We start from the raw sequence: 25,468 nt of genomic DNA, 5'->3' as shown, positions 1-25,468 counted from the left end.
TCTGATTCCTTAGGTCCCTCTGTAGCCATGCATCACCTACTGACTGTCATCTCAGTGACTTAGACACAATGTTCTTTTCCCTATATAAACACGGACACTTGGTCTTCTGAGTATAAACGTGATGCATGGACACTTCTTTTATTCATGCTATTGTACATCGGGGGCATCCTCTCTCTGACCCCATATTGTGCCTGAATGACTGTCTGTCTCAGTCCTTACCTGGGCTGTTACTTTACCTATGACAGTCACAGCCAGCAATGCTCCCTCCCTACAGCTCCAGGGAAGTCCCAGCACTGAACCAGCTGGGCCAGCCATGCCCTTCCTGCCAATTGACCTGCTGTCCACTGAGTCTGTTCTGCCCTTAGATGCTGCTCTAGGCCTCTCATCCTCGGCTTCCACCAGGCCCAGTCTCTACAACTTGGCACCGGTTCCAGAACCCCACCCAGCTTCATCTCCAGGCAGGATCATGAGGTTCTGAGCATGCCATGTCCCGAACCAGCTGGAGAGGCCGGCTTGTAGAGGCATTACTGTTCTGATGGTCTACCCTGCAGGCCCCACCCCTGCTGAGCCCCTCCACAGACTCAGGATGGCCATATCCGAGCCAGAGGGACTCCCCTTTCCACTGCTGCCAGCCAGTGACCAATAGAGATTTCTCTGCATCACACACCACTGCTTCATCTCTTCTTACTCTTGCCACAAATGAACTCAGTAAAAAAAACCTCCTTTTTGTTCCCTAAAGATCTAGTGAAACCCGTTCTCTGATAATAATGATAGCAAACAGTGGGGAGGGTGCAGCTCAGTGGTAGAGTGTTAGCTCAGCATGCATAAGGTCCCAGGTTCAGTCCCCAGGACTTCCATTAAAAAAATTTTTTTAAAAAAAGAATAATAGCAAACACTTGTTAGACCCTCACTATGTGTGTTAGGCACTATTCTAACCACCTTACGTGTATTGCTTCGTATTGTCTGCACAACAAATTTTTTTTGTATTATATATTTTTATTGAAGTGTAGTCAGTTTACAGTGTGTCAATTTCTGGTGTACAGCGTAATGTTTCAGTCATACATGAACACATATATTCATTTTCATATTCTTTTTCACCAGATGATACTACAAGATATTGAATATAGTTCACTATGCTATACACTATAAGCTTGTTGTTTATCTTTTTTATATATAAAGTGTCTGCAAATCTCCAACTCCCAATTTATCCCTTCCCACTCCATTCCCCCTCTGGTAACCATAGGTTTGTTTTCTGTGTTTGTGAGTCTGTTTCTGTTTTGTAAATAAGTTCATCTTTTTTTTTTTTTAAGTTTCCACATATAAGTGATATCTTATGGTATTTTTTTCTTTCTCTTTCTGGCATACTTCACTTAGAATGACATTCTCCAGGTCCATCCATGTTGCTGCAAATGGCATTATTTTATTATTTTTTTATGGCTGAGTAGTATTCCATTGTGTAAATATACCACAAGTTCTTTATCCAGTCATCTGTCAGTGGCATTTAGGTTGTTTCCATGTCTTGGCTATTGTAAATAGTGCTGTTATGGACATTGGGGTGCATGTATCTTTTTGAATTAAGGTTCCCTCTAGATAGATGCCCAGGAGTGGGAGTGCTGGATCATATAGTAAGTCTGTTTTTAGTCTTTTGAGGAATCTCCATACTGTTTTCCATAATGGCTGCACCAAACTACATTCCCACGAGTAGTGTAGGAGGGTTCCCTTTTCTCCACACCCTCCCCAGCATTTATTGTTTATGGACTTTTGAATGATGGCCATTCTGACTGGTGTGAGGTGATACTTCATTGTAGTTTTGATTTGCGTTTCTCTGATAATTAGCGATACTGAGCATTTTTTCATGTGCCTATTGGCCATTCATATGTCTTCATTGAAGAATTGCTTGTTTAGGTCTTCTGCCCACTTTTGGGTTGGGTTTTTTTCTTTTTCTTAAGTTGTATGAGCTGTTTATATATTCTGGAAATTAAGCCCTTGTCATAGTTTGCAAATATTTTCTCCCATTCTGTAGGCTGTCTTTTTGTTTTGCTTATGGTTTCCTTTGCTGTGCAAAAGCTTATAAATTTAATTAGGTCCCATTTGTTTAATTTTGCTTTTATCTCTATTGCCTGGGTAGACTGCCCAGGGGATTATTGCTGAGATTTATGTTGGATAATGCTTTGCCTATATTTTCTTCTCAGAGGTTTATAGTGTCTTGCCTTATGTTTAAGTCTTTAAGCATTTTGAGTTTATTGTTGTGTATGGTGTGAGGGAGTATTCTAACTTCATTGATTTACATGCAGCTGTCCAGTTATCCCAATACTGTTTGCTGAAGAGACTATCTTTACTCCATTGTATGTTCTTGCCTCCTTTGTCAAAGTTTAATTGACCAAAAGTTTGTGGGTTTATTTCTGGGTTCTCTATTCTGTTCCATTGATCCTTATGTCTGTTTTTGTACCAATACCATGCTGTTTTGACTAGCTCTGTAGTATTGTCTGAAGTCTGGGAGGGTTATTCCTCCAGCTTCATTCTTTTTCTTCAGTAATGCTTTGGCAATTCTGGGTCTTTTGTGATTCCATATAAATTTTAGGATTATTTGTTCTAATTCTGTGAAAAATGTCCTGGGTAATTTGATAGGGATCACATTAAATCTGTAGATTGCTTTGGGTAGTACACAACTTATTGAAACGTGAAACATTGTCTTTGTTTTATACGTGAATAAACTGAGGCACCGAATTAAGGAAGTCACCTCCACACGTGGCAAGAGTATAGCCCAGACTCCTTGTTACCACACTTTTCAGGAACTACAATTTTAGGCTTCCAGGAACTTAGGCTTCCCAACTGCTTGCCCAGCTTTGACCGTTATTACAAAATCTTCTGGACATTTGTCTCATTCTGTCCTAACCCATGTCTTCTCGTCCCGGCTGTCTTGTCCTGTGTTGCCTTCAGCCTGGTGGCAGAGAGAAAGCTAACGAAAAAACTACAGATTTGTTTCGGGAGCCTGCAGAGTGCATAGTCCATGTGCATGTCACTGAGAGTTGACTGATAAGCCAACTAGGGGCTTCCTTTAAGGCCCACTTTCTGGCTCCTCTCCCTTATTTCTGGGTTACCATCTTGCTGGGCCAGCTCTGCTCTGTAGACACAACTCCTCACTCCAGCCACAACTAAAAGATGCATCCTGACTCTCTCTCCCTGCCTTCTCTGCAGTCAGGTCATCAGAATCTTCTCACCCATTATTATAGCTGCTTGACAACTGGCTTGCGCTTCAGCAAATGCTGCAGGGTGTTTGACTGCCGGTGGGATCACTGTCTGAGGATGGGCTTGTGGCCTACTGAAAAGCCTCCAAACAGTCCCAGACTCCTCTCACTCAGCCCACGTCAAGCAGCTGGGTTATAATGGAGAACTCGCTATTTAGAAGGGAATCAGGGCTTCAGCAGGACATAAATATTCAGAGGGAGGTTAGAACTTGAGTTCCTAAAACCGTGATTTGTGTTAGTCTATTATAAGCTCATTAAAAAGTGGTAAGTGAAAGCGGGGTATTTGTGGAACTGTAGTTAAATTGGCCTTGTTCAGATAAAGGCCTCCAGCTGCCAGCTCCACAGGCCCTGCCCAGAGCACGACGGCAGACTAGCTCGGCCACCTGTGGTTTGCCAACCTCAATTTAAAGATTTTGCTTAGCATGAGTTCCTGGCCTTGCTCTGGGCCAATTATCCCTTGTTTGGGTCCCTGGTAGCCTTCTAAAGGTGTTTAGGGATGGAAATCCCCGAACTTCCTCCCCAGAATGACATGCAAGCCAGGGCCTGGCCCAAGGGGCAGCAAGGAGAAATCTGGCTGACCTAGGACTAACACTGGCATTGGGTAATCTACGAAGTACATAATCCATGTGCTTCTGTGTAACTGCTTCTCCTACCTTCCTCCAGCTTCTGTGGGCATGAGGGGAAGGTTTCAGACATCTGGTGCTATATGAGGCCTAGCCCCTTAGCCCTACCTATGCTCAGCCCTACTTATTCCTCCATGGCTACAAACAGCGATTACAGCGGGCCAGGCCTTGTGGTGGCCACAAGGGGAGACAGATGGCCACTAGCCTTCTAGGACGGGAGCTACAAAGGCATCCTTAGAGGCCAGGCAGTCACATGCACAAGTGGCATGGGCCAGTCTGAGCTAGACTTGACCCCTGGGCTTCAGGTTTACATCATCTGCCTTCGGGGCTCCCAGAGTTTGGCAAGATGAGGTTGGGACACATAACTGGATGATATAGTATGTCCGCAGCTTCATGAGAGAAGGACTGGTTAATTGGCCAGAAGGAGGCAGTACCTTCTGGCCAAGGACAGCAGAGAAGGCCTCATGGAGGAGATAGAGCCTCAGGAATTAAGCTTTGTGTGGGACCCAGCATGGAATTTGGTCCCGATTGTGGTTTCTGCACCAGGAAATGGAAACAGCACATCTCGGGGTCCTGAGGGGCTGGGCTGTGTGTGTTGGGGGCACTGCTGTGAAGGGTAAGCCTCATGGCAGCCTGAGGCTCCTCTAACTGTCACATCAGGCTGCTGCTGTTCCCTGAGCCTGGCTTCCCACTGCTCATTTCCCGGCAGCGCAGGTTCCTAGATGGCCTTTGGCTTCCCCAGGCTGGAGAAGCCCCATCTCCTGGCTGGGGCTGTTTCCCAGGACAGCCCTCCCTTTGGTACCCATTAGCAGGGAAATGACACAATTAACCAGGCAGTTAACTCAAGGCTCTGCAGTTGCTCCCTCCCACAGGGCCCTGCTTCCAGAGCTGGAGTTGCAGTAGGCTGGGGCTGCAGGAAAGGGGGTAGATGATGTGTAGTTTGAGCTGGGTGTTGGAACAAGGGAAAGTGGCTGACCCAGAAGTGTCCAGGATGGGTACTGGCCAGGGAGAAGGGCAGAAGGCCCAGAGTCTTCAGGGGCAACGCTGACACTGGCCCCAGAACACCTGCCTGGGATTCAGGGATTCATACTTGGCAGTTGTTGATCATCTGCACAGGGGCCACTCCAGAAAGGACAGGAGCACGGAACTGCCTGAGACTGATAAGGGGAGAGGTGTTCCACTCTGAGTCCTCAGAAAAGTCATTCCATTTGAGTGCCCGTTCTCCCCATTTGTGAAACAGAAGTTATATTTGCTATCCCTCCCAGGGATGTGGTGAGAATGAGTGAAGTCAAATGGAAAATCAGGTATTAGTGGGACACAAGGCACTGTTCAGTCTGCTGCTTTGAGGGATGCAGGGCCACTGAGCTCCCATCCACTGAAATCTAGGCTCCCACCAGCAGGGTGGCGGTGCAGGAAGAGCAGGCCCCAGGCCCAGGGAGGCGGCTGATTGGACAGACACCTGGAGACAGATGAACTTCCAAAGCCAAATGTGTGATGTCAGGACCTTGGGCAATCCAGTCCAGTATTTTATAAGTCATTTTCCCACAACTCAGATTATTTCCCCAAGAACACACCTCTGAAACTATAATCAAAACAAATGGGAGAACTGATACCTTTGGCATCCAGCCTTTCAGGAGCTTAGCTGTTTTGCTTCACAAGTTACAGCTAGCTTGATGATGGTCAATGCCTTTGCATAAGAACCAAATCAGAAAGAAATAAAGTGTCTCTGAGCCTTGTTTTCAGGAATTTTTATTGAATCTCATGGAAAAATGTATATTATTACAACTTAGATTACTTTAAAATTAAGTGTACCAACGTGAAGAAATGGCTCTGCTTTTTGGCCCCTTGCCGTCTGATCGTATGAGGAGTGCTTTGGAAAGGCAACGCCTTCCTGCATCATCTCATTTCACTCTAGGACACGCCTGTGGGGCAGACACCTGCCACATTCAGGGCTCTAGTTGCTCCTGCTGTGGGGCCCAGCTGGGGCATGTGCTGGGGCGACAGCTGATGAGGGGCCACTCCTACCTGCCTCCAACCCATGTTTGGCCCAGTGGGGTCAAGGCAGCGTTGAGACCCTGGCAACCACAGCTGTTTCCACTGGGGCTCGGACTGTACCTCGTGGAGATAGAAGACAGCAAAGCATAGATACTGGGGTGAAGACGCAGTCCAAAAAGAATCCTAGAGGCTCCCTCCTCCCTATCCCAGGATCCCAGCTGTTTTGAAAGTTGAAAGACTCTGCTCCCCATCTCTGTGTCTTTCAGATTGATGGGTTGGAGGAGAAGCTGTCACAGTGTCGGAGAGACCTGGAGGCTGTCAACTCCAGGCTCTATGGGGCGGAGCTGAGCCCAGAGGCCAGGTAATGCTCCCCCCCTGCCCTGCCCCTGCGCCCTGACCCCTCATATCTGTCCTGGGGCCCTAGCCTTTGACTTCCATCCCCCCATCCCCCCTGCCACCAGAGACCTGGGCCCTTGTTCCATCTGTCCACCCTGCCCAGGTGTGCTAGCTGCCTCTTAGGTGGGAAGAAGGAAAAGGGCTTGAGCCATTTTGACCCCCTCCCCCCCCTCACAGGAGGTCTCTGGAGAAGGAGAAAAACAGCCTGATGAACAAAGCCTCCAACTATGGTAAGAAAGTCCCCTCCCATTACCAGCCCCGTCCTCCAGTCCCAGGGTCAGGAGAGGGCAGACAGCCCAGGGAGCCCACAAAGTGATGAGGGTCAAGGGGATTCTTCAGGAGGGAGCCAGCCCCCAGAAAGTTGCTGGAACCCACTGCAGGCTCAGCAGCCTGGGAGAAAATCAGTTTTGTTCCCCTGTTTCAGGGTAGATGCAGAGGCCCATGGGTCTGTTCTTCCTCTGTGGGACAAAGGGGGATAGCCAGATCCAGAAGAGATCCTCACATCCACCCTGACTTGGGAGGTCTGCCCTCCCTGCCCCCTCCTCCCAGACCTCCACTCCCTCCCAGGAAGACCCTGGAGTGGGAGTGATGGTAGTGGTGGAATCCAGGGTGGAGGATGAACCTCCCACTTGGGTGCCGTGAAGGACTACTGTGGGTGGAACAATGCTGCCACCTTCTGGGTGTTCGGGGCAGAGCCAGGTAAAGCCCTAGGAGGACGTGGAGCTGGAGGGCAGTTGTAGGACCCCCCCCCCCCCCCCCCCGCCATCTGTAAGCCCACCCCACCCCCAGCAGCCTGGGAGGAAAAGGGTCTGCAGAGGCTCTCCAGACTTGTCTGTCCTTTTCACCCTGAGGGTCCAGATCTGGCCAAGAATCAATCATAGAATAGTTGAGATGGCAAGCAACCTCCCAGAGGAACCAGTTTGAATCAACACTGTAAGCACAGTGCATGTCACATACCCCTAGCTGCATCCCATCTGGCCTGCCCAGAGCTGGTTCGTAGGTAACCCCCCCCAACACACACACACATAAATAAGGGTGGGACATCAGTTACCCCTCAAACCTAGCAATGTTCACATAAAATTGTAGCATTACCAGTTTAGCCTTCACAGAACACCGGTCACCAGTGTGTCACACGAGGATGAATACAGTGTGGCTGTAGAAGAACAGTAGGACTGTTCCCTCTGGAGGGGAGCGCGACTACCTCGTAGGCATAGACTGTCCTCTTAGCATCCCTAGTCCCTGCTGGGCTGGGCATCCAGCAGAGGGCAGGACTGGAAACACTGGTGGTGTGGCCCGGCCCTGTACCTACTCCAGTGTCAGGCCTAAGGAGGTCCCAGCTGCCCTCAAGAGTGTCTAGGTGGCCAGATGAGACACTCTGGAAGGAGGAGCACCATGGAGCCCACCCAGTGACAGGCCAGAGGACTCACCTGGTGATGCCGTGCCACCGCCTAGCTTGACTTTCAGGTGTGGCCTCTTTGATGACACCCTTTCCTTATACATTCTGTGTTCAACTGCGTTTGGCGAGAAATGGCTGAGCAGCATTGGGTGTTGGAATTTTTTGGGCCAGAATCTGTAGCCAAAAGGTTGTGAGGGTCTGGGCAGATCAAGGAGGACATTTTTATGGATAAGAAAGCGGCTAGGAGTATGTGTACCTATTTGTGGAAGAGCCAGAGGCAGATGAGAGTAGCAGATGAGCCTAACCACCTGTCTACCACCGTTTCCTCCCAGAGAAGGAGCTAAAGTTGCTTCGGCAGGAGAACCAGAAGAACACACTGCTCTCTGTGGCCATCTTCATCCTCCTGACTCTTGTCTACGCCTACTGGACCATGTAAGCCTGAGATTTCTCCACAGTCGGCGCAGGGTTCCCTTCAGCTCTGAGGTCATGGCCAAGCAGGCCCATCAAGCCTCAAGAAGACCAAGGTACAAGGCCATTTCCCCTGACTCAGACACTGGAGCAGGGCTTCCTGTCAGCCCAGCCTCTCCTGCCTCCCAGTCCTGCTGTGGGGCTGTCTCGGGACTCCAGAAGGACTTTGTGCTGGCTTAGGCCAAGGGAAAGGCAATAAAGAACACCCTGGCTGCTCCTATGTGCTGAGTAAATGTCATGGTCTGATGGCAGCTGGGGGCAGTGGGGTGGCACTCAGGAATCAAGAATAAGCTCTTGGCCTAAACTCAGAAGGGAGGGAGAAGAGGGGCTGTGAAGGGAAGCCCCCAGCTCAAGTGGCGGAGAAGGCGATAACAAAGTACTTCTTAAGCCAGAACTGTGGTGGGAGCCATTTCCAGGGCTTGGGCGCTGCTGGGGCTGAGACAGACCCCACACCACCCCTAGCAAACACTGTCTGTCTTGCCCTCTAGTCCATGCCACACTGCCTGTGATTATGGCAGGAAAAAATCTGGCCTGCGCAGCAAAGGGCAGCCTGGGGACTTGAAGGGCTCGTGTGGTGGACCCACAGGAGTGCAGAATTAATCCATCTTCAGGAGGCAGACAAGGCTGGTGAGGCCTGGCAGAGCCAGTGAGCAGCAAAAGCCATGGTAATGACCAGACTTAAGGTAAGCGGCCAGTAAACCAGGAGGGGTTTGCAGAGGGGCAAACACAGATATCATCTGGTGCCCCCGAGCACAGCCCCCAATTCTACTCCCAGCACAGGGGCCAGGAGGGCAACCAAAAGGATGGGGGGGCTTGGGAGCCAAGAGCACACCAATTAAGTTAGTAAAAGCATGGAAAGGGGTTGCCCTGGGAGCTAAGGCTGTGAAACGTTAAGGGAAGGACACTCAGGGTCAGGGTGACGGAGCCAAGCAACACGTAGATACCAGGCTGTAGGGGAGAACCTGCACCAGAGTGATGGGACTGCTGGAGAGACGCTAGCCTAGAGCAGAGAGGGAGAGAGGCGCCAGGCGCAGAGCGGAGGAAAGGCTGGCCGGGGTCAGGGAAACCGTCCCTCCCTCTCTTTCCCTGTCTAGTGGCACTAATTGGTCTGACGCCTCTGTTATTTTAGTCACAGACTGATCCTGGATTGTCACAGTGCCACATGGAGTAAGCTGTGTGATTTATATAAAGGGGAAGGTGCCTCCCTGCCCTGCTGGGCTGTAGGATCATTCATTCTCCAGTCCCTGCTCTGACCAGGTGCTGCATCATTCCCCAGCTCTTCCTTGGGCCCCTCTCTAGCAGCAAGCAGCAGCCTTGGGAGTCCTGAGCTTGGACAAGGCTCTGACTAAGCAAACCGTCTTTTCTCCCCTTTTCTTTAAGTAGCGCTTCCTCCCCCTCACCTCCAGTCCAAGCTGTTTCATCCAAGTGAGTCCCAGACCACAATGCACCAAGGACAAACAGCAGCAGCCCCTGTACAAAGCCACACAGGTATTAAAAATATGTTTATCTTTAATGAGCTAAGATTCTGCAAGACACACTGATTTACCCAGAACTGGGTGGAAATAACAGCATCTCAGCTGTGCTGCTGACAATGTGGGGGGAGGGGCCAGAGACCCCTGAGGTGGAGTCAGTTCTAACCTCAGGAGCCTCTGTACCCGAGCTCCATGGAAACCAGTCTAGCACTGGGATGGGGCCCTAGGGAGCCCATATGAGCATCTCTGAGAGGTATTTCCCATTAAAAACAACCACAGGTGCCCCACCCACCCACCCAAAGCTACAGCCCAGCTTCCCCTCTTCCCCTTCTGCCTGCCGAGACAGAGGAAATGGAGTGACCACGCAAGGACAAACAAAAGCAACAGTATCTCTTATTGGGGAAGAAGAACAAAGGGGGCGGGTAGCAAGGTGGCTGGGGAAATAGGGGTGCCATGACTGGCAGAGGACTGAGTGCAACCCAACCCTTGAGGTACCCTTTGTCATGGTGGGGCCACTGCTGCTGGCATGTAGAAAGATGCAGGTCTTCACGGCTGCTTCCTCTCCTTTGAGAGCTGCCCAAAGTTCAGATCAAAAGGGGTGGGGCCCAGGAAGCAGTCACATCAACCACCAGACAGCACTACCTGCATCCTGAAGTGGGGTCCTCATGCCTCCCTTCCCGGCCTGCGGGACTGTCAGAGGTCCAGGCTGGGAAGAACTCCAGGGACGACCAGGACAGGGTAGGGGGAGGAGACACATCTCCAACTTGGCATCAAAACAGAGCAGGTTCAAAGAAACAAAACCTTGGTTTGTACAGCAGCTGCTCCTGGCCAGCTCACACTGGTGGGCTTCCACCCACTCAGGGTTGGCCCAGTAAAAAGTTGGGCAAAGCAAGGGCATGGCCGCCCTCAGGGCAGTGCACAGAACTCAGAAAAGTGAGTCTACAGGATACAGGAGAGAACAGAGCCAAAGCCCTGATCTCTGACACGTCCTCCACTGGCCCCACGTGCCCTGAGCTCTGACCTCAAACCTGCTGGAGGAGCTGCATCCTTCAGGCTGAGTCCAGGCAGGGGAGACAGTTCCCAGGCAGGTCTCTGGGGAGCGAAGTCCAAAAAAGTGTCCCAGAAGGAACTTGTGAGTGTCCTCTGAAGGCCCCTATTGAGCTCTTCAGAGGAAATGCAGAGGTGGCCACCCATCCCCCATGACCAGGCTGCAGTGACTGTGCTTCCCATCCCTCTCCGAGAGGGAGAAGGAACCAGTGTGTGGGCCCAGGCACAGGGAGTAACAGGGCATTTGGCAAGGGTGGGTGTCCCCCGGACCCTCAGGCGCTGTGCGTCTGGATGAAGGAGAGGACAGCCTCCTTGGACAGCTTGTCTGGGTCCTGGGGCTTCTGGGAGTCATGCACACGGATGCCATCCCCCCACTCCCAGAAGAGCCGGCTGGAGTAGCAGATGCTGGGGAGGAGAAAGGAGGTCAGAGGGCAACACCCGCTGGAGCAGGACCTAGAGACCACCACCCACCCTGGCAACTGCCTTCGGGGAGGGGTGTTCTTAGGAGTCAGTCTCATCAATGACTCTAGTTGAGGATCTCCCCTCTGGCAGCCAAAATGTACCTAGTAGGCCCTGCTCCTCCCTGCCTTCCAGAATCAGCTTTCCCCATCACATAGCTGCTGCTAATTGCATCCTACTGGACCCTACAATTACTGATATTCCTGGTTTATCTGTCTCTGCTACTCTAATAGAACAGTATTAGTGTGGTGACACACTAGTGTCCGTGGCTAATTACAGGCACAGTAGGGCTGCCGGCTGCCGGCTGCTGTTGAAACCTATGGCCAACAATCTGGCAAATGGACACTGGGTCCGAGAGCAAGGCTGTGGGCCCTCAGCATGTTCCCACGCCCAGGCCAGAGTGGGGCCCTTTATTCCCAAGACCCCCAACCTGGTCCTGGGGGTTGGGTCCCACCATCACTCTCTCCATTTCCCCTTGTGGGGAGCCCCTGCATGGGCAGCAAAGGGTCTCAAGGTGCAGGTGTGCCCCAAGAGGATGGGCTGACATCCTGGCAGAAGTGAGTACCTAGGGCTGCTGAGGGGGCAGGCCTGGAAGAGGGCTACTTACTGAAATGGAGCAATGGAGTCTGCAGGGAGGTCAAAGGTAGATGTCTTGGTTTTCTTGTTGTAGAAGAACTTCCTCTTGAAGCTTTTGCTGAAACCCATGGTCCATGGCTCTGACAGGAGGAAAGGGGGAAGAAGCCCAGAAAGGACACAAAATACCCATGAGGGGCAGGTCAAGCCAACGTAGGGCATGCCTCCCTCCACGCCCATTCTTCCACTCCCCTTTCTCCCACCCAGACAGCAGGCAGGGAGCCTGTGAGAACACAGCCTTCATCACCAGCCCAAAGAGGCTCCAGAGGACGACTAAGATAGTTAGTTCTCAACAACCCCACCCCAGTCCTGCCAGCCCGCTATCGGGCGACACCTCTAGGACCCTGGCTGAGGGAGCAGGACTCTGTTAACCAGAGAGCACGAAGCAAAAAGGATGCTACAGGGGATGCAAATGGCCAAACTTGACTTTCTGGATCTGCTGCTGCCGCTGCCCACTAAGAAGGCCCTTTTCCTGCCAGGAGGACACCGTGTGTGTGTAGACAAGCTGGGCTCTTGTCTCTCCAGCCCCAACACTCAACCCCTAGGACCCACCAAAGAACAGAAGAGGTTCAAGGACATAGTCCTCCTCAACATACACCTCAAAGAAGTGCCAGCCTGTCTGCTGCCTGGCTCAGGCAGGGTGTGGGCCAGTCACCCCGGCTGAGGGTCAGGGAATGATCGCTCATCACCCACCATTCACCGTCCTGACGATGTAGAGGCCAGTGGGCACGAAGTGCCGGTCGTCTCGCCCCGTGTAGCTGAGCTTCGGTGTGTTACTGGAGCCCTTGATGATCTTCATTTCTAACCTGATCTCCAGAGCAGGGAAATGTGCAGGCAGGAAACGTTAGAGAGAAAGGAGGTCCTAACGTCAGTCTCTGGCTAATGTCAAAATCACCCAACCACAGTATTTTTACCTCCGTTCAGCATAAGAAACTGAGGCAGAGACTTGAAATGTTCCAGGCCTCATGTCAAGTGGGTGAGTGCAGTGCTGGTTTTAAAGCTCAGGCTCTGAACTAAGCAGTGGAGGCCAGGGAGTAGCAAATGCCCCTGCTATGTTGCTGCTGTTTGGGGATGTCAGGGTGACACCGCTAAGGGTAAGATCTAGAGACCACGAGTGCCACTGGGTCTTAGCCACTACCCATGGCATCAGTGTGGCCACCGAAGAGTTAACATGGGCACACTGAGACCTGGCCCAGCTCCTGTGCCCACAGTGGCCACAGCCAGGATGAGACCTACAGACCTGAGCACCCCACACACCGCTAAGAACAGGAAGCAGCAGTTATGCTCCCCCTACTGCCTCCAGGCAGGACCTCTGTCAGCACCAGGAGCTGGGATTTATAGTGTTTCAAGCAGCTTGCTGCTCTGCCCCTCGCAGGGACAGTCATAACTATTACAGTGCCAATGAGCCCATATTTCTGCCTGACACACACCTGCCCTGCTCCCCTCCTGACAGCTGAATCAACTCTCAGCCAGGGGACTCTTGGCTGCACGGGCAAGGGAGGTGAAGGGGTAGACGCAGCCCACCAGGGCCAACTCACTGCCACATCCCCAGCCCATCTACAGGACAGCAGAGAATGAATCCTGGACACTGCCACTCCCATCTCGGCTCCTCAAATCCTGAGCTACCCTGGTGGAGTCACTCACCTGACAAAAATCTTCTCCATCTCCTCCAGCCTGTACACCTCCTTTACCCTGTGGACAGAGGGAGAGGGGATAAAGGCTTCCTGGGGAACACTTGTCTGGGCAATAGCTGGTAGGCAGGAGGCTGTGCCTGTCCTCACCTGCTGCCTCAGGCCCTGCACCACCCAACCCACCAAGAGTGAGGAGCCCCAGCCTGCTACACTGCTGTCCTGGACAGACAAGCCCTAGGTCTGAGCTGCCAAGCACCCCCTCGGGCTTGCCCCAGGGCAACTGGGGAGTGCAGCTACAGTTGTGGAAGACAGGAGGAAAGAGAGAGGAAGATCTGGCAGACATGACTGCTGGCACTCCCAGCCCAGGCCACCATCACCATCACGAGGCCAGACCACCACGGGCCAGGCTCTTGCCCAGGTTCTGTCTACATGGATTTCAGGCCTTCCTGTAGCAAAGTTACTTCCAAATCATCCTAACAGGTCAATTACCATCAGGGGTGGAGGAACCCCTACCCAGGATGCAGGGCATGTTTGACGTCCAGCCCTCCACCTCCCGGGGCCCTTGAACACACTTTTGAAACCACTACTGGGTGAAGCGCAGCAGAGGCAGGGGCCCTGGACGCTGCTTCTCAGGACCTGGCAGACAGGACACTAAAGCACAGGAAGAAACTACTTAAAGACTTTCCGAAGACGTCTATAAAGTACAATCTCCCTACTGGATTTAATTTTAAGTAAATTTATATTAAAAAGTAATGAATATGATTTTGATAAAGTGTAAGTAGATACCTCAGTCTCTAGTTGTGTGAAGCCCCAAAGATAATAAGCTCAGCCCTCAGCCCAGCCTGTCTGCCCCAACTGCTGTCCTCCTGCAGGGCCTGGAGCTTCCACACTACCTAACATGGCAGAACCCTGGCCTTCTTTCCATGCACCAAGGATCCCATTATCTCAAACCACCCTTCTCTTTTTCATGTTCAAAAACTCCCATTCCCTCAGTATCCATTTTTTACCTGAAAAAAAAAAAAAAAAAAAGGCCAGGACTGATATGCCAGTGATCCTCAAGTGTGAATGTGCAGTCAGGTGCTCTCTGAAGCACGTGCATCCACAATGAGGACACTAACCCCTAGGAGTGAACCTCTCTTGTGGAGGTTTGCCCACCGTGACAGGCAGGGCGGCGAGGAGATACCTGGGGCAAAGGAGTCACGTACCTGGCACCCCCAAGCAAATCACTCATCAGTGGCAGTCTTATCTCTAATGCCAACTGCGCCTGGTCTCCCCTGAGCCCTCCCACCCCTCACAGGACAAGGGCAGGCACTGGCCAAAAGCAGCAATGAGGAAGGAGGATTTGGGGGGAGAGACGATATGCTCACCTTATGGGATTCATGTCAGGCCGACTGGGCTTGGAAACAGCTTTCACGAATTTCTCAGCAAGCTGAATTCTGTAATCCAAACAGAGGCTCTGAGAGGCAAGTAAGGGTACCTCTACCAGCACCCCATCCCCGGGGCGTTTTCATGGCACCAGTGGGAGTATACTCCTGAATCTGCAGCAGAACTGCTCCAAGAGGCAGCACTCGTGTCCAGGAAGCCCACCCTGCCCTTCTCCACTGATGTCTTCATGGACGTCCTCACCCCCTCTCTGGATTCTGGCCTCTAATTTCACTATATCTTGGTTGGTTTTCCTTAAGTGAAACTTGACCTGTGCTCAGCCACCTCCACCAGAACTTCAAGTATCATCTTGATTGTGTGTGTCTGCTCCACCACCCCAAACCACAAACACCACAGCACACCCACTCAGATGAACCAACTTAGGAGTGACATCAGCATCACAGCAGTGTTAAGACGTTACTCCTTTTTGTCCCCTCTTTTAAACTGATTAGGCATCATCCACAAGCAACAGTACCTCTGTGAGATTTGTGGGGTCCAGATGAACTGACTTAAGTGAGACCACCAAGCACAAAACAAGACCCTTCCTCTCCCCATAAGGCCACTCCCTTGCTCAACCTTAACACAAACATCACCTCTGATCTGAACAGCTGAGGCAAAGTGGAGTGGGCTGGTACCTATGAAATCAAGGTCCAAGCCCTGGTAAACTAAAGTGGCAACATCAATTTGTCACCCTGCCCTTGAAACCAGTTAGTGGGGAGGAGAGGGGAAACTCTAAGGATGTCCTTAAGCAGCGAAGGCCTTGGTGAGGGACCAAGCCATGGAGGCTACTGCCATAGAGCTGTCCTGGCCGACCCCACCCTCCCTCCCCCAGGGCCCAGGTCAGACCGCTGGTTAAAGTGCTGCTCCCGCACGTCACTGCCATTCAGCACGAGGACATCAAGGATGTGGATCGCACTAATCTTCCGCTGGGCCTTCCCCTAGAAGGATAAATACACTGCCCATCCTGCCAGGCATCAGCCTGGGGCCCCCTCTGCCCTCTGTGGCAGGCAGACCACCATTCTGCCTCATCTGGGGGAAGTGAGGGCTCTAAACACAAAATATTTCTCTTGCTTGCCTCCTAGCTGATTCTCAGCACCAGAATGGCCCGTGATTCAGAGTGGACCGATCTGAGGTACTGGGTGATGAGTCCCCTTGAACCTCAAACCCAGCAAGGCTGCTGCCATGGTGCTCCAGCAGGGCCTGGCTTCCCACTCCAGCCAGCTGCTCCCACTGACTGTCCTGAAAGTCACCTGTATGGCTGTAATAGCCAAAGCTCATGGGAAATAATAAGTTGCTTCTTTCTAAGGGATCGTTGGTCAAAAACAGTCAGCAGCTGAAAATACCAGCAGGTCCATCAGGGCCTCTGATGCAGAGATGATTAAGACCTCCTACACATAAGGAGACTATGGTCCTTCCTACCCGAATAACCATGGCTTAGAGCAACTACTAGAGGAGAAGGAATAATCACAAAGCCGCCTCCCTGTCCTGGGCCCCATCAAGCACCACATACAATGTAACTCAGTTAGTTCAGGGTGGCATGGTGTGGGGGGAGGGCCAGGCTCAGCCTGTGGCCCTGTTCCCTAGATAGCAGGGTCATAACGTGAGCAGAACCACCTCTGACCTCCCCTTTCAGCTCATGAACAATTTCCACAGAGAGCAGAGTGTCCCGGGGTAGCTCTGTCTTCAGGTCCAGCTTGACCCAGCGGTCTGACTGGCGACCATCCCACGTGTAGATCTGGGACTTCTATGGGAAGAGAGAAAGGGCCAGGTCAGGCAGGCATAGAGATAGAGGGGTGAGAGGCTCAGTTCTCAAAAGGGCTATCAGTTGGTTGCTATAAGCAGATGGGGCCAGGAAATGCCAGAAGGAAACGTCAGGGAGAGATTAGTCAGGTATACTTCAGTGATAATGAATAGTATCCTCCACTGCCTCTGACTCGGTCCTCATGGGAGGGAACAGGCCCAGGGCACCATTCAAGAGGCCAGAGTCCATGATTAGAGGCCCTCAAGAAAGATCCAGCTTGGTGAATTTCTGAAGTGGGTTTGGTGAAGGGTCCAAAGAACAGAGCAAAGAGAGAAAGTAAAAAGAGGAAAAGAGGAAATGTGAGAGCACACAGAGAAAGTGAGGAAGAAGAGAGAATACTATACAGAAAGACAAGGCAGAGTGGAAAGAAAGAGCAATGAGGACTTTACCCAGTTAAGGCATAGAACCCCCAAGGCTTTCCCTCATCTCACTTTAGACTCTACAGCAGCAGAGTAAGGATAGGTGGTATCTCTGCAAGACAGGATGACATGAGGTGGTAGTGGTGTTGCAAAGAAATGGCTGCATGGGCTCAGGCCAGCTTGGCCTGCTGACCACTCTGCTAGTCTAGGAAGCTCCACATCACAAGAAAAAGGCAGTGTTCCCTTGAGCAATGCACAGAGATGAATAAATGAAAGAATGAATGAATGACGCTTGGCTATGTCAGAGGAAGAAAGGAAATGAAGTTTCAAGAAATACCCTCCCTGGAGTCAAAGCTCATGGTGCCAAGAGAATATGCACTGAGTGTGGCCAGCAGTTGTCCAGATACCCACAGACAGAGAGCAAGGTTCCATCACCCCAAGCTGGGTAGGAAGCCAGCTGCAGACTTACCCCCAGGCCAATGAGGAACTTCTGCTCACTGCCAGATACCATGCAGCGGTAGTCGAGCACTGGGCGGATCTTCTCCAGGGTTTTGGAAGTAAGCAGTGTGGGCTTATAGCTGAAGATGTCAATCTCAGTGCCCTGCAGCCCCAGGTCAGAGAAAACACAGCTGGGTTGGGGGAAGGGACAGGCGCTCAGTACAGGTGCCTGTGTAGGGGGCTGGGAGAAATGAGGGACAGGAAATACATGCTCTCTGAAACATGCCCCCGGCGCTACCTAACCAAGGTTCATGCAACTAACTGGGATCTAATTCTGTCTGCTTGGAGTGTTCCTTTAGGACCTATCAGGAGAGGCTGGGAAAGGAAAGAACACCGAGTCCCCAAATACAGATCGATTTACCAGAGCTATAAGGAAATGTCACCAGAATATAAAAAGCCTCCCCGCTTCCCCTTGAATAAAACCGAAGGCAAAGACTCCCAAGCAGTTGGTTTGAGAGCAGTTACGTGGTATCTTCACCCCATTCAGAAAAATTTACACGTGCTATTCTTTTGAGGCCATCATTCTGCAGTTCCTGACCCCACAAAATCAGCACAATGGCCCATGATCTGGGCCAGATTTAAATGAAGCCCAGGGAAAAGTCAGGTGGTAGGAAAACAGAGGCAGAAGAATTCCGAGGACCGCTCACCAGAAATAGAACAGGGAGCCTAGGTTTAGGCAAGCTCCATGGTGGAGCTTCCCCTAGCAGCCCCTCCTGGCCCTCTGACCAGCTCCCCTGTCCAAGATCATCCCATACTTCTTCTCTCCCCTGCAGGTACATCTCACAGATTCCTGAACTTGCCAGGCAGTGATAGCCACCACCATCCTTTAGGTGGCAAGAATGCTGAACACAACACATCTCAGGACAAGAATCGTCAGGCAGCCTGGTGGGCTCTCGGGGAACTCAACACTCTACACCAAAAGTTCCCACCTGTGGTGGTCTCAGCCCAGCCCCTCAGAGCCCAGGTGGTACCGACACAAGCCCCTCGGAGGTCAGGCTTCTGGGGGTCTCAGTAATACCACATATAATTAGGCCTCTCTAACTTTTTATTTTCACCAGATACCAAACTTGCCTGGATTAGCTCAAAGAACTTAGATTTTGGGTCTGTGGAAGAAGGAGCAACTCGAGCCTGGTCTGGGATCTGAAACAAGATAGCAAAGAGCTTTGGTTTTCAAATGCACTTTTGACCAAGGCTGTGTGAGTCTATGGAGGCGAGGGGGTGGGCTCAGACTGGGGAAGAGAAAGTGGCGTGCAACAAAGGAAGATGGAAAGAGGGGGATGGAGGTGGCTAACTGAGTCACTGCTCCCTTTCAGGCCCTGTGGTAGCACACCCCAAAGTCCACTTCCCTTTCTCTGGGGCTCTCTGTGGTCACTTGCTACACAGGGCCACCAGCAGAAAAATTAGGCCTGTTCACTCACCACCCTTGTCCTTTCTGACCCAGCTGCAGGGCTAACCTGGCAGTGAAAAGAACCAGGGAGGTAACTTCCAACAATGCTGAACCATCCTGCCCTGGAATGCTGTGAGGGTAGGCAGACATTTTCATGTGTGTAGGGGGGACCCTAAGGTGACAGGGCTGGGAGTCAATCCCATTCTTCTCTAAAGCCTCCCTCTCCTGGAGCAACAGTGGGCTGGAAAGACACTCACCCCCCAAAGTCGGAGGCACTCTTTCCGGATCTCTGCCTGCCGAGGCTCACTCAGGGTCCTGGGAAAATGAAGCCAGTAAATGATTTAAGCCTCTAAGAGGTATGGAGCATGCCTCCTGTGCACCCTTCCGAACCCTAGAGAGAGAAGTCCATGTGAATGAACGGGTGTATGCGCACGAGGCCACGTTGCCATTAGCACAGGGTGCTTGTAACACTCACACGGCTCTGCTTCTTGGAGATGGGAGCTCAGATGTACAGAAAATGAGATGACCTCTTCGTCCCACCACAAAGGGAAGGGAGACTACCCTCCTGACCACCCTGGATTCCAGGGTCCCTGCACACCCTTCTTCCAGTTACTCATCAGCATGTGCTGGTTCCCCTCTGTTGTCAGAGGGCACGGCACATTAAGTCCATCTGGGTGGATGTCACTATGCCCCAGAAAGCTGAATAAGCTTATGCTCACACCCTCCCAGAGGTTTCCCTTGACCAGTCCTACCTCTCCTCTCTAGATCACTCTTCATGTCCCCTGAATATTCTGTTTTCTACTCAGGCTATGCCACCCTACATCCTCTGTAACTTAATAACTTTTTGTGTATCCTTTTCCTGGGTTACTCTTATCTGTCCAAAGACAAGGTAAGCTCTTTGAGGGCAAGGTTCATGCAACATGCTTTCCTGGTGTCCTTCACCGACTACAGCAAAGTATAAGATAAAAGAGTAGACATTTAAACAATGTTTGTAGAAATGAAATAAATAGCTCAGGCAGAGGAACAAAACAAAAAGATCTTCCCTTGAAATAGGTGAATTTTGGAAAGGGGCAACACTCACGTGTCTTGAACAAAGGCACGGATTTTGGCCAGAGCTTTGATCTGCAGGCTACAGTGGCTAGAAGAAAAAAAATAATTTGATCTCAGGATTATCACAAAAGACAGCCAAAGACATGAGGACAGAGTTTAGCCAGAGCACTGGCCATCTATGTTTGGGAGGGGCTTGGAGAGTCAAGAGAATCCCCTTGACAACACCCTAAGGTACAGTTACGTGGGACGTGCTAAAGGCTGAGGGTAAAGCAGAAGAAAGAACTAAGTCAAACCCTCCAGACACTCAGATCCCAAGTCCAGCTAAAGGAGGGTTCTGATCTCATCTTTAAAAATTTGAAAGCAGTTGTGAACTGATTCTACCTAAATAAAGCGACAGTAGAGCCCAGATACAGTTCAACTACACACTAAACTGACTCACCTACACTAACGGCTGCCCTTTCCAGTTTAGTCTCCACAACTCTTTTAAAAAGATACAATGTCTGGCTTTTTATTTAAAAAGTGTAAGATGTGATAGAGGAAGAAAATGTGACCCACTGACAAGATGGGGAAACTGTTCAATAGAACAAGACCCAGAGGTGGTCCAAATGTTGGAATTATCAGACAAGACCTTTAAAATAATTGTGAAAAAGGTATATAACATGCATAAAAAGATAAAAAACTGTATTTTTAAAAAAGCAAATAAAAATTCTAGAAATGAAAAACATCAGCGATAAAGTTTTATTTATTTTATTGAAGTATAGTTGATTTTTAATATTGGTTTCAGCTATACAACAGTGATTTAAAATTTTTATAGATTATACTCCATTTAAAGGTATTATAAAATACTGGCTATACATCCTTTTAGCTTATATATTTTATATACGGTAGTTTGTACCTCTTAATCCCCTACCCCTATTATCTTAGCACTCCCCTCTCCCCACTGGTAACCACATTTGTTCTCTAAATCTGTGAGTCCATTTCTATTTTGTTATATTCATTCATTTATTTTTTAGATTTCACATATAAGTGACAACATACAGTATTTGTCTTTGACTGATTTCACTAAGGTTCATCACTCCAGATCCATCCATATTGTTGCAATGGCAGGGTTTCATTCTTTTTTATGGCTGAGTAATATTCCATCGTATATATGTACCACATATTCTTTATCCATTCAACTGCTGATAGATACTTAGGTTTCTTCCGTATCTTGGCTATTGCAGATAATGTTGCTATGAACATTGGGGTGCACGTATCTTTTCAAATTAGTATTTTTGTTTTTTTCAGTTATGTTCCTAGGAGTGGAATTGCTGGATCACATGGTAGTTCTATTTCCAGTTTTTTGAGGGACCACCATACTGTTTTCCACAGTAGCTGCACCAATTTACATTCCCACCAGCAGTGTACTAGGGTTTCCTTTCCTCCACATCCTCACCAACACTTGCTACTTGTAGACTTTTTGACAATGGCCTTTCTGACAGGTGTGAGGTCATTTCACTGAGGTTTTGATTTGCATTTCTCTGATGATTAGTGATGCTGAACATCTTTTTATATGCTTCTTGGCTGTGTATCTTCTTTGGATAAATGTCTATTCAAGTCTTCTGCCCATTCTTCAATTGAGTTGCTTGTTTTTTTTGATATTGAGTTATATGAGCTGCTAGTATATTTTGGATATTAACCCTTTATCAGTCATATCACTTACAAATATCTTCTCTTCTCCCATTCAGTAGGTTGTCTTTTCATCTTGTTGGATTCCTTTGCTGTGCAAAAGCTTTTAAGTTTAATTAAGTCCCATTTCTTTACATTTGTTTTTGCTTCCTTTGCCTTAGAAGACTTAACCCCCCACCCAAATTTCTACAATTTATGTCAGAGTGTTCTGCCTAAGTTTTCTTCTAGTTTTATGGTTTCCAGTCTTACATTTAGATCTTTAATCCATTTTGCATTTATTTTTGTATATGGTGTGAGAAAATGTTCTAATTTCATTCATTTACATGTAGCTGACCAGTTTTCTCAGCACCACTTACTGAAGAGACTGTCTTTTCTCCATTGTATATTCTTGCCTCCTTTGTCATAGATTAACTGACAAAAGATAAAGAGAAAATCTTGAAAGCCGTCAGAGGAAAAAGGACACATGATATACAAAGAAACAATGATAAGAATAATGGCTGACTTCTCACCAGAAACAAGAAAGGCAGAGAACAGTGGAACAGTATCTTTAAAGTGCCCAAAGAAAAATACCTCAAATACTAAATCCAATTAAAATATCCTTCAAAAGAGAAATGAATAATTTTCAAAAGTCAAAAGCTAAAGGAATTATTCTCCAGCAGACTTGTACTTAAAAAGTAGGCAAAAAGAAATTCTTCAGGCCAAAGGGAAATGATTCCAAATAGAAACCTGGTTCTGCAGGAAGGAATGAAGAACGCCAGAATGGGTAAATATGTCAGTAAATATCAAGGACATTAAAAAAAAATTAGATGTACATATGTAGGGTGTGTATCTTTAAATCTCTTGAAAAGACCATAGACTGTTTAAAATTTAAATTAAAAGAATTAGATGTACATATATGTGTGTATTTTTAAATCTCCTGAAAAGATTATAGACTGTTTACAACTAAAATAACAGCAATGTAACATAAGGATTATAGAAAACAAGAACACAATGGCAGGAGTACTATAAACACGTTTACTGTAGTAAGTTTCTTACATTGTTATAAAGCAGAATACTTTTCATGGTAAACTGTAATAAAGATGCATTCTGTAAGCTCTAGAGCAACAACTTAAAAAACACAAAAGGAATAAAAAAGAAGAAGCCCAAGGAGATAAAAATACTGAATTTGCCACCCAAAAAAGGAAGGAAAGAAGGAAGGAACAGAAAAACAAAGACAGGAAAAACAGAAATCAAACAACCAAGATAAAGTATTTAAACCCAAACGTATCAATACTTACATTCCATGTAAGTGTACTGAACACCCCAAATAAAAGGCAGAGACTATCACACTGGACAAAAAGGTAAGAGCCAACCATATGTTATTTACAAAGACAAAGACAGGTGGAAAATAAAAAGACATAAAAAGATAAGCCGTGCTGATGTAGCTATATTAATATCAAAGTAGACTGCAAGACAAAGAGTATTACTAGAGATAAAGAAGGATATTTCATAATGACAAAAGATCAATTCATTAAGAAGACAAAACAGGGGGAGGGTGTAGCTCAGTGGCAGAGTGTATGTTTAACATGCGTGAGGTCCTGGGATCAATCCCTAGTACCTCTGTTAAAATAAAACTAACAAATAAATTAAATAAACCTAATTACCTCCCCCCAAAAACATTTTTTTAAAAAAGACAAAACAATCTTAAATGTGCATGTGTCTAATAACAAAAATCCTAAATATATGAAGTAAAAATTAATAAAATTGAAGAAAGACAAATCAACAATCATAGTTGAAGACTTTAACAGCCCTCTTTTAGTGACTGACAGAATAAGAAGTAAAAAAATATCATCTAAGATATAGACAATTTGAAAAACACTATGAACCAACTTGACCAAGTTAACATTTATAGAACATTACAGTCAACAGCCACAGTTGGAATACTTGCCAAGACAGATCATATGTTGGGGTCATAAAAAAAACTCAATAAATTTCAAAGGATCAAAATCATACAGAGTATATTCTGAGTACAGGGGGACTAAATCTAATAGTTATCTTGAAAATCCCAAACTATCTAGATATTAAAAACCACATATCTACATAAACCATGAATCAAAGGACAAATCATAAGGAAAACTTTCAAAATATTTCGAACCAAATAATAATAAAAAGATAACATATCAAAATGTGGGAGATTCAACTAAAACAGTCCTTAAAGAAAAATATATAGCATTTAAATATATATGAATACATATATATTTATTTAAATGCTATAAATAAATAAATGAAATTAAATAAATAAAAGCAAATTACTATGTCCTTTATTCTCCTTACTTTGGATTTCCTCTTCTTTTCTAGCTTCTTCGATTTTAGACCCTTTCTTCTTTATATGTATTAAATAAATATAAAGAAAAGGCCTTACATATATATGTTAAAGAGAGATTAATAAAGGAAAATTTATAGTATTTAAATAGAGATATTTTAACCAGACAAAAACTTCAAAAGAATACAGATGTAGAGATTAATACCCCTCATGAACACAGACACAAAACTTCCTAATAAAATATTAGTAAATCAAATTTAGGAATATTTAAGAGTGATACTTATGACCAACTGGAGTTTATCAAAAAATTCAAGATTTGTTTATCATCTGAAAATTATTCAATGTACTGTATTAAAGGAATAAAGAAGAAAAATAATATAATAATTTCCATAGGTGCAGAAAAAGTACTTGACAAAATTAAACATCCATTTATAATAAAAACTCCCAGCAAACTAGGAACAGAAGAAAACTCTGTCAATCTGATAAAGGATATCAACAAAAAACCTGCCTCCAGTTAACATCATATTTAATGGTCAAACACTTCATATGTAAAATCAAGAACAAGGCAGAGATGTCTGCTTTCACTACTTCAATTCAGCATCATACTGGAGGAACCAGTCAGTGCAATCAAGCAAGAAAAAAACCGAACTACTTTTTTTGATCCATATGATCCACCAATTCTACCTCTGGGTATTTATCCAAAAGAACTGAAATTAGGATCTCAAAAATATATGAGCACCCCTATATTCACTGCAGCACTATCCACAATAACCAAGATTTGGAAACAACCTAAATGTCCACTGACAGATGAATGGATAAAGAAAATGTAGTATATACATACAAAGGAATATTATTCAGACTTTAAAAAAAAGAAATTCTGGAATATGCAACAAGAATGAACTTTGAGGACACCATGCTAAAATAACCCAGTAACAAAAAGACAAATACTGCATTGTATTATACAAGGTAACTAAAATAGTGAAACTCATAGAATCAAAGAGTGAATGATGGCTGCTAAGGGCTGGAGAGAGGGGAACATGTAGGAGTTACTTAAGTCAATGAGCATAACATTTCATTTAAGCAAGATGAATTAAGTTCTAGAGATCTGCTGTACAGCGTAGTAACTATAGTCAACAATACTATACTGTACACTTAAAATTTTGTTAAGAGGGTCTATCTCATGTTAAGAACTCTTACCACACATGCACACACACAAAAAAATACAGTTGACCCTTGAACAACACCAGTTTGAACTGTGCAGACCCACTTACATGTAGAGTTATTCAATAAATACATATAGTAATACACAATCCATGGTTGGTTGAATCTACAGATGCAGAACCATGGATACAGAGGGCCAATTATGGGATGTGAGCATCCATGGATTTTGGTATCTGTGGCGGGTTCTGAAACAAATACCCCATGGATACTGAGAGATGACTGTAATTTTTAAAAGGCATACAAATTAGAGAGGAAAGCATAAAATTGTTTATTTGCAGAAAATACATGGTTATATATGTAAAAAATCTTAAAGGAATCTACCAAACTACTGGAACTAATAAGTAAATTAAGCTTTCACACAAAATACATCATCAGTATACATAAATCAATTG

General features: G+C 47.3%; 2 protein-coding genes across 8 annotated transcripts in view; one reads left to right on the top strand and one right to left on the bottom strand.

Moving 5' to 3' along the window:
- Positions 1 to 18,525, top strand: part of CCDC167 (coiled-coil domain containing 167) — a 29,532-nt gene extending 11,007 nt beyond the window's left edge. The window contains exons 2-7 of one of the 4 annotated variants that reach the window (XR_010376895.1): positions 6,133 to 6,227; positions 6,440 to 6,492; positions 7,991 to 8,182; positions 8,615 to 8,809; positions 9,510 to 9,614; positions 18,222 to 18,525. Coding sequence is in view for 1 of the 4 variants with exons in the window: in XM_010977645.3 (XP_010975947.3) it covers positions 6,133 to 6,227; positions 6,440 to 6,492; positions 7,991 to 8,094 (252 nt within the window). In the remaining 3 variants the exon portion in view is untranslated. Of the gene's footprint in view, positions 1 to 6,132; positions 6,228 to 6,439; positions 6,493 to 7,990; positions 8,347 to 8,614; positions 10,069 to 18,221 lie in introns of those variants that run through there. The other 3 variants (XR_010376894.1, XR_010376893.1, XM_010977645.3) reach the window with 3 other exon arrangements.
- CMTR1 (cap methyltransferase 1) overlaps positions 9,968 to 25,468 on the bottom strand; it is a 52,693-nt gene continuing 37,192 nt past the window's right edge. For 3 of the 4 annotated variants that reach the window (XM_031434796.2, XM_031434794.2, XM_031434795.2), the window contains 11 exons: positions 19,917 to 19,973; positions 19,093 to 19,150; positions 18,520 to 18,588; positions 17,420 to 17,551; positions 16,412 to 16,534; positions 15,637 to 15,728; positions 14,736 to 14,804; positions 13,382 to 13,429; positions 12,431 to 12,543; positions 11,712 to 11,820; positions 9,968 to 11,050 (listed from right to left, as the gene is read on the bottom strand). In XM_031434796.2, the coding sequence (XP_031290656.1) occupies positions 10,918 to 11,050; positions 11,712 to 11,820; positions 12,431 to 12,543; positions 13,382 to 13,429; positions 14,736 to 14,804; positions 15,637 to 15,728; positions 16,412 to 16,534; positions 17,420 to 17,551; positions 18,520 to 18,588; positions 19,093 to 19,150; positions 19,917 to 19,973 (1,003 nt within the window). In that variant the 3' untranslated portion in view covers positions 9,968 to 10,917. The remainder of the gene's footprint in view (positions 11,051 to 11,711; positions 11,821 to 12,430; positions 12,544 to 13,381; positions 13,430 to 14,735; positions 14,805 to 15,636; positions 15,729 to 16,411; positions 16,535 to 17,419; positions 17,552 to 18,519; positions 18,589 to 19,092; positions 19,151 to 19,916; positions 19,974 to 25,468) is intronic. The other variant, XM_064476453.1, reaches the window with a different exon arrangement.

Source organism: Camelus dromedarius, chromosome 19 (assembly GCF_036321535.1).
Source record: "Camelus dromedarius isolate mCamDro1 chromosome 19, mCamDro1.pat, whole genome shotgun sequence".
Classification (NCBI taxonomy): Eukaryota; Metazoa; Chordata; class Mammalia; order Artiodactyla; family Camelidae; genus Camelus; species Camelus dromedarius.
Note: the sequence above shows the minus strand (reverse complement) of the source record. Positions and strands in the feature narration are given on the sequence as shown.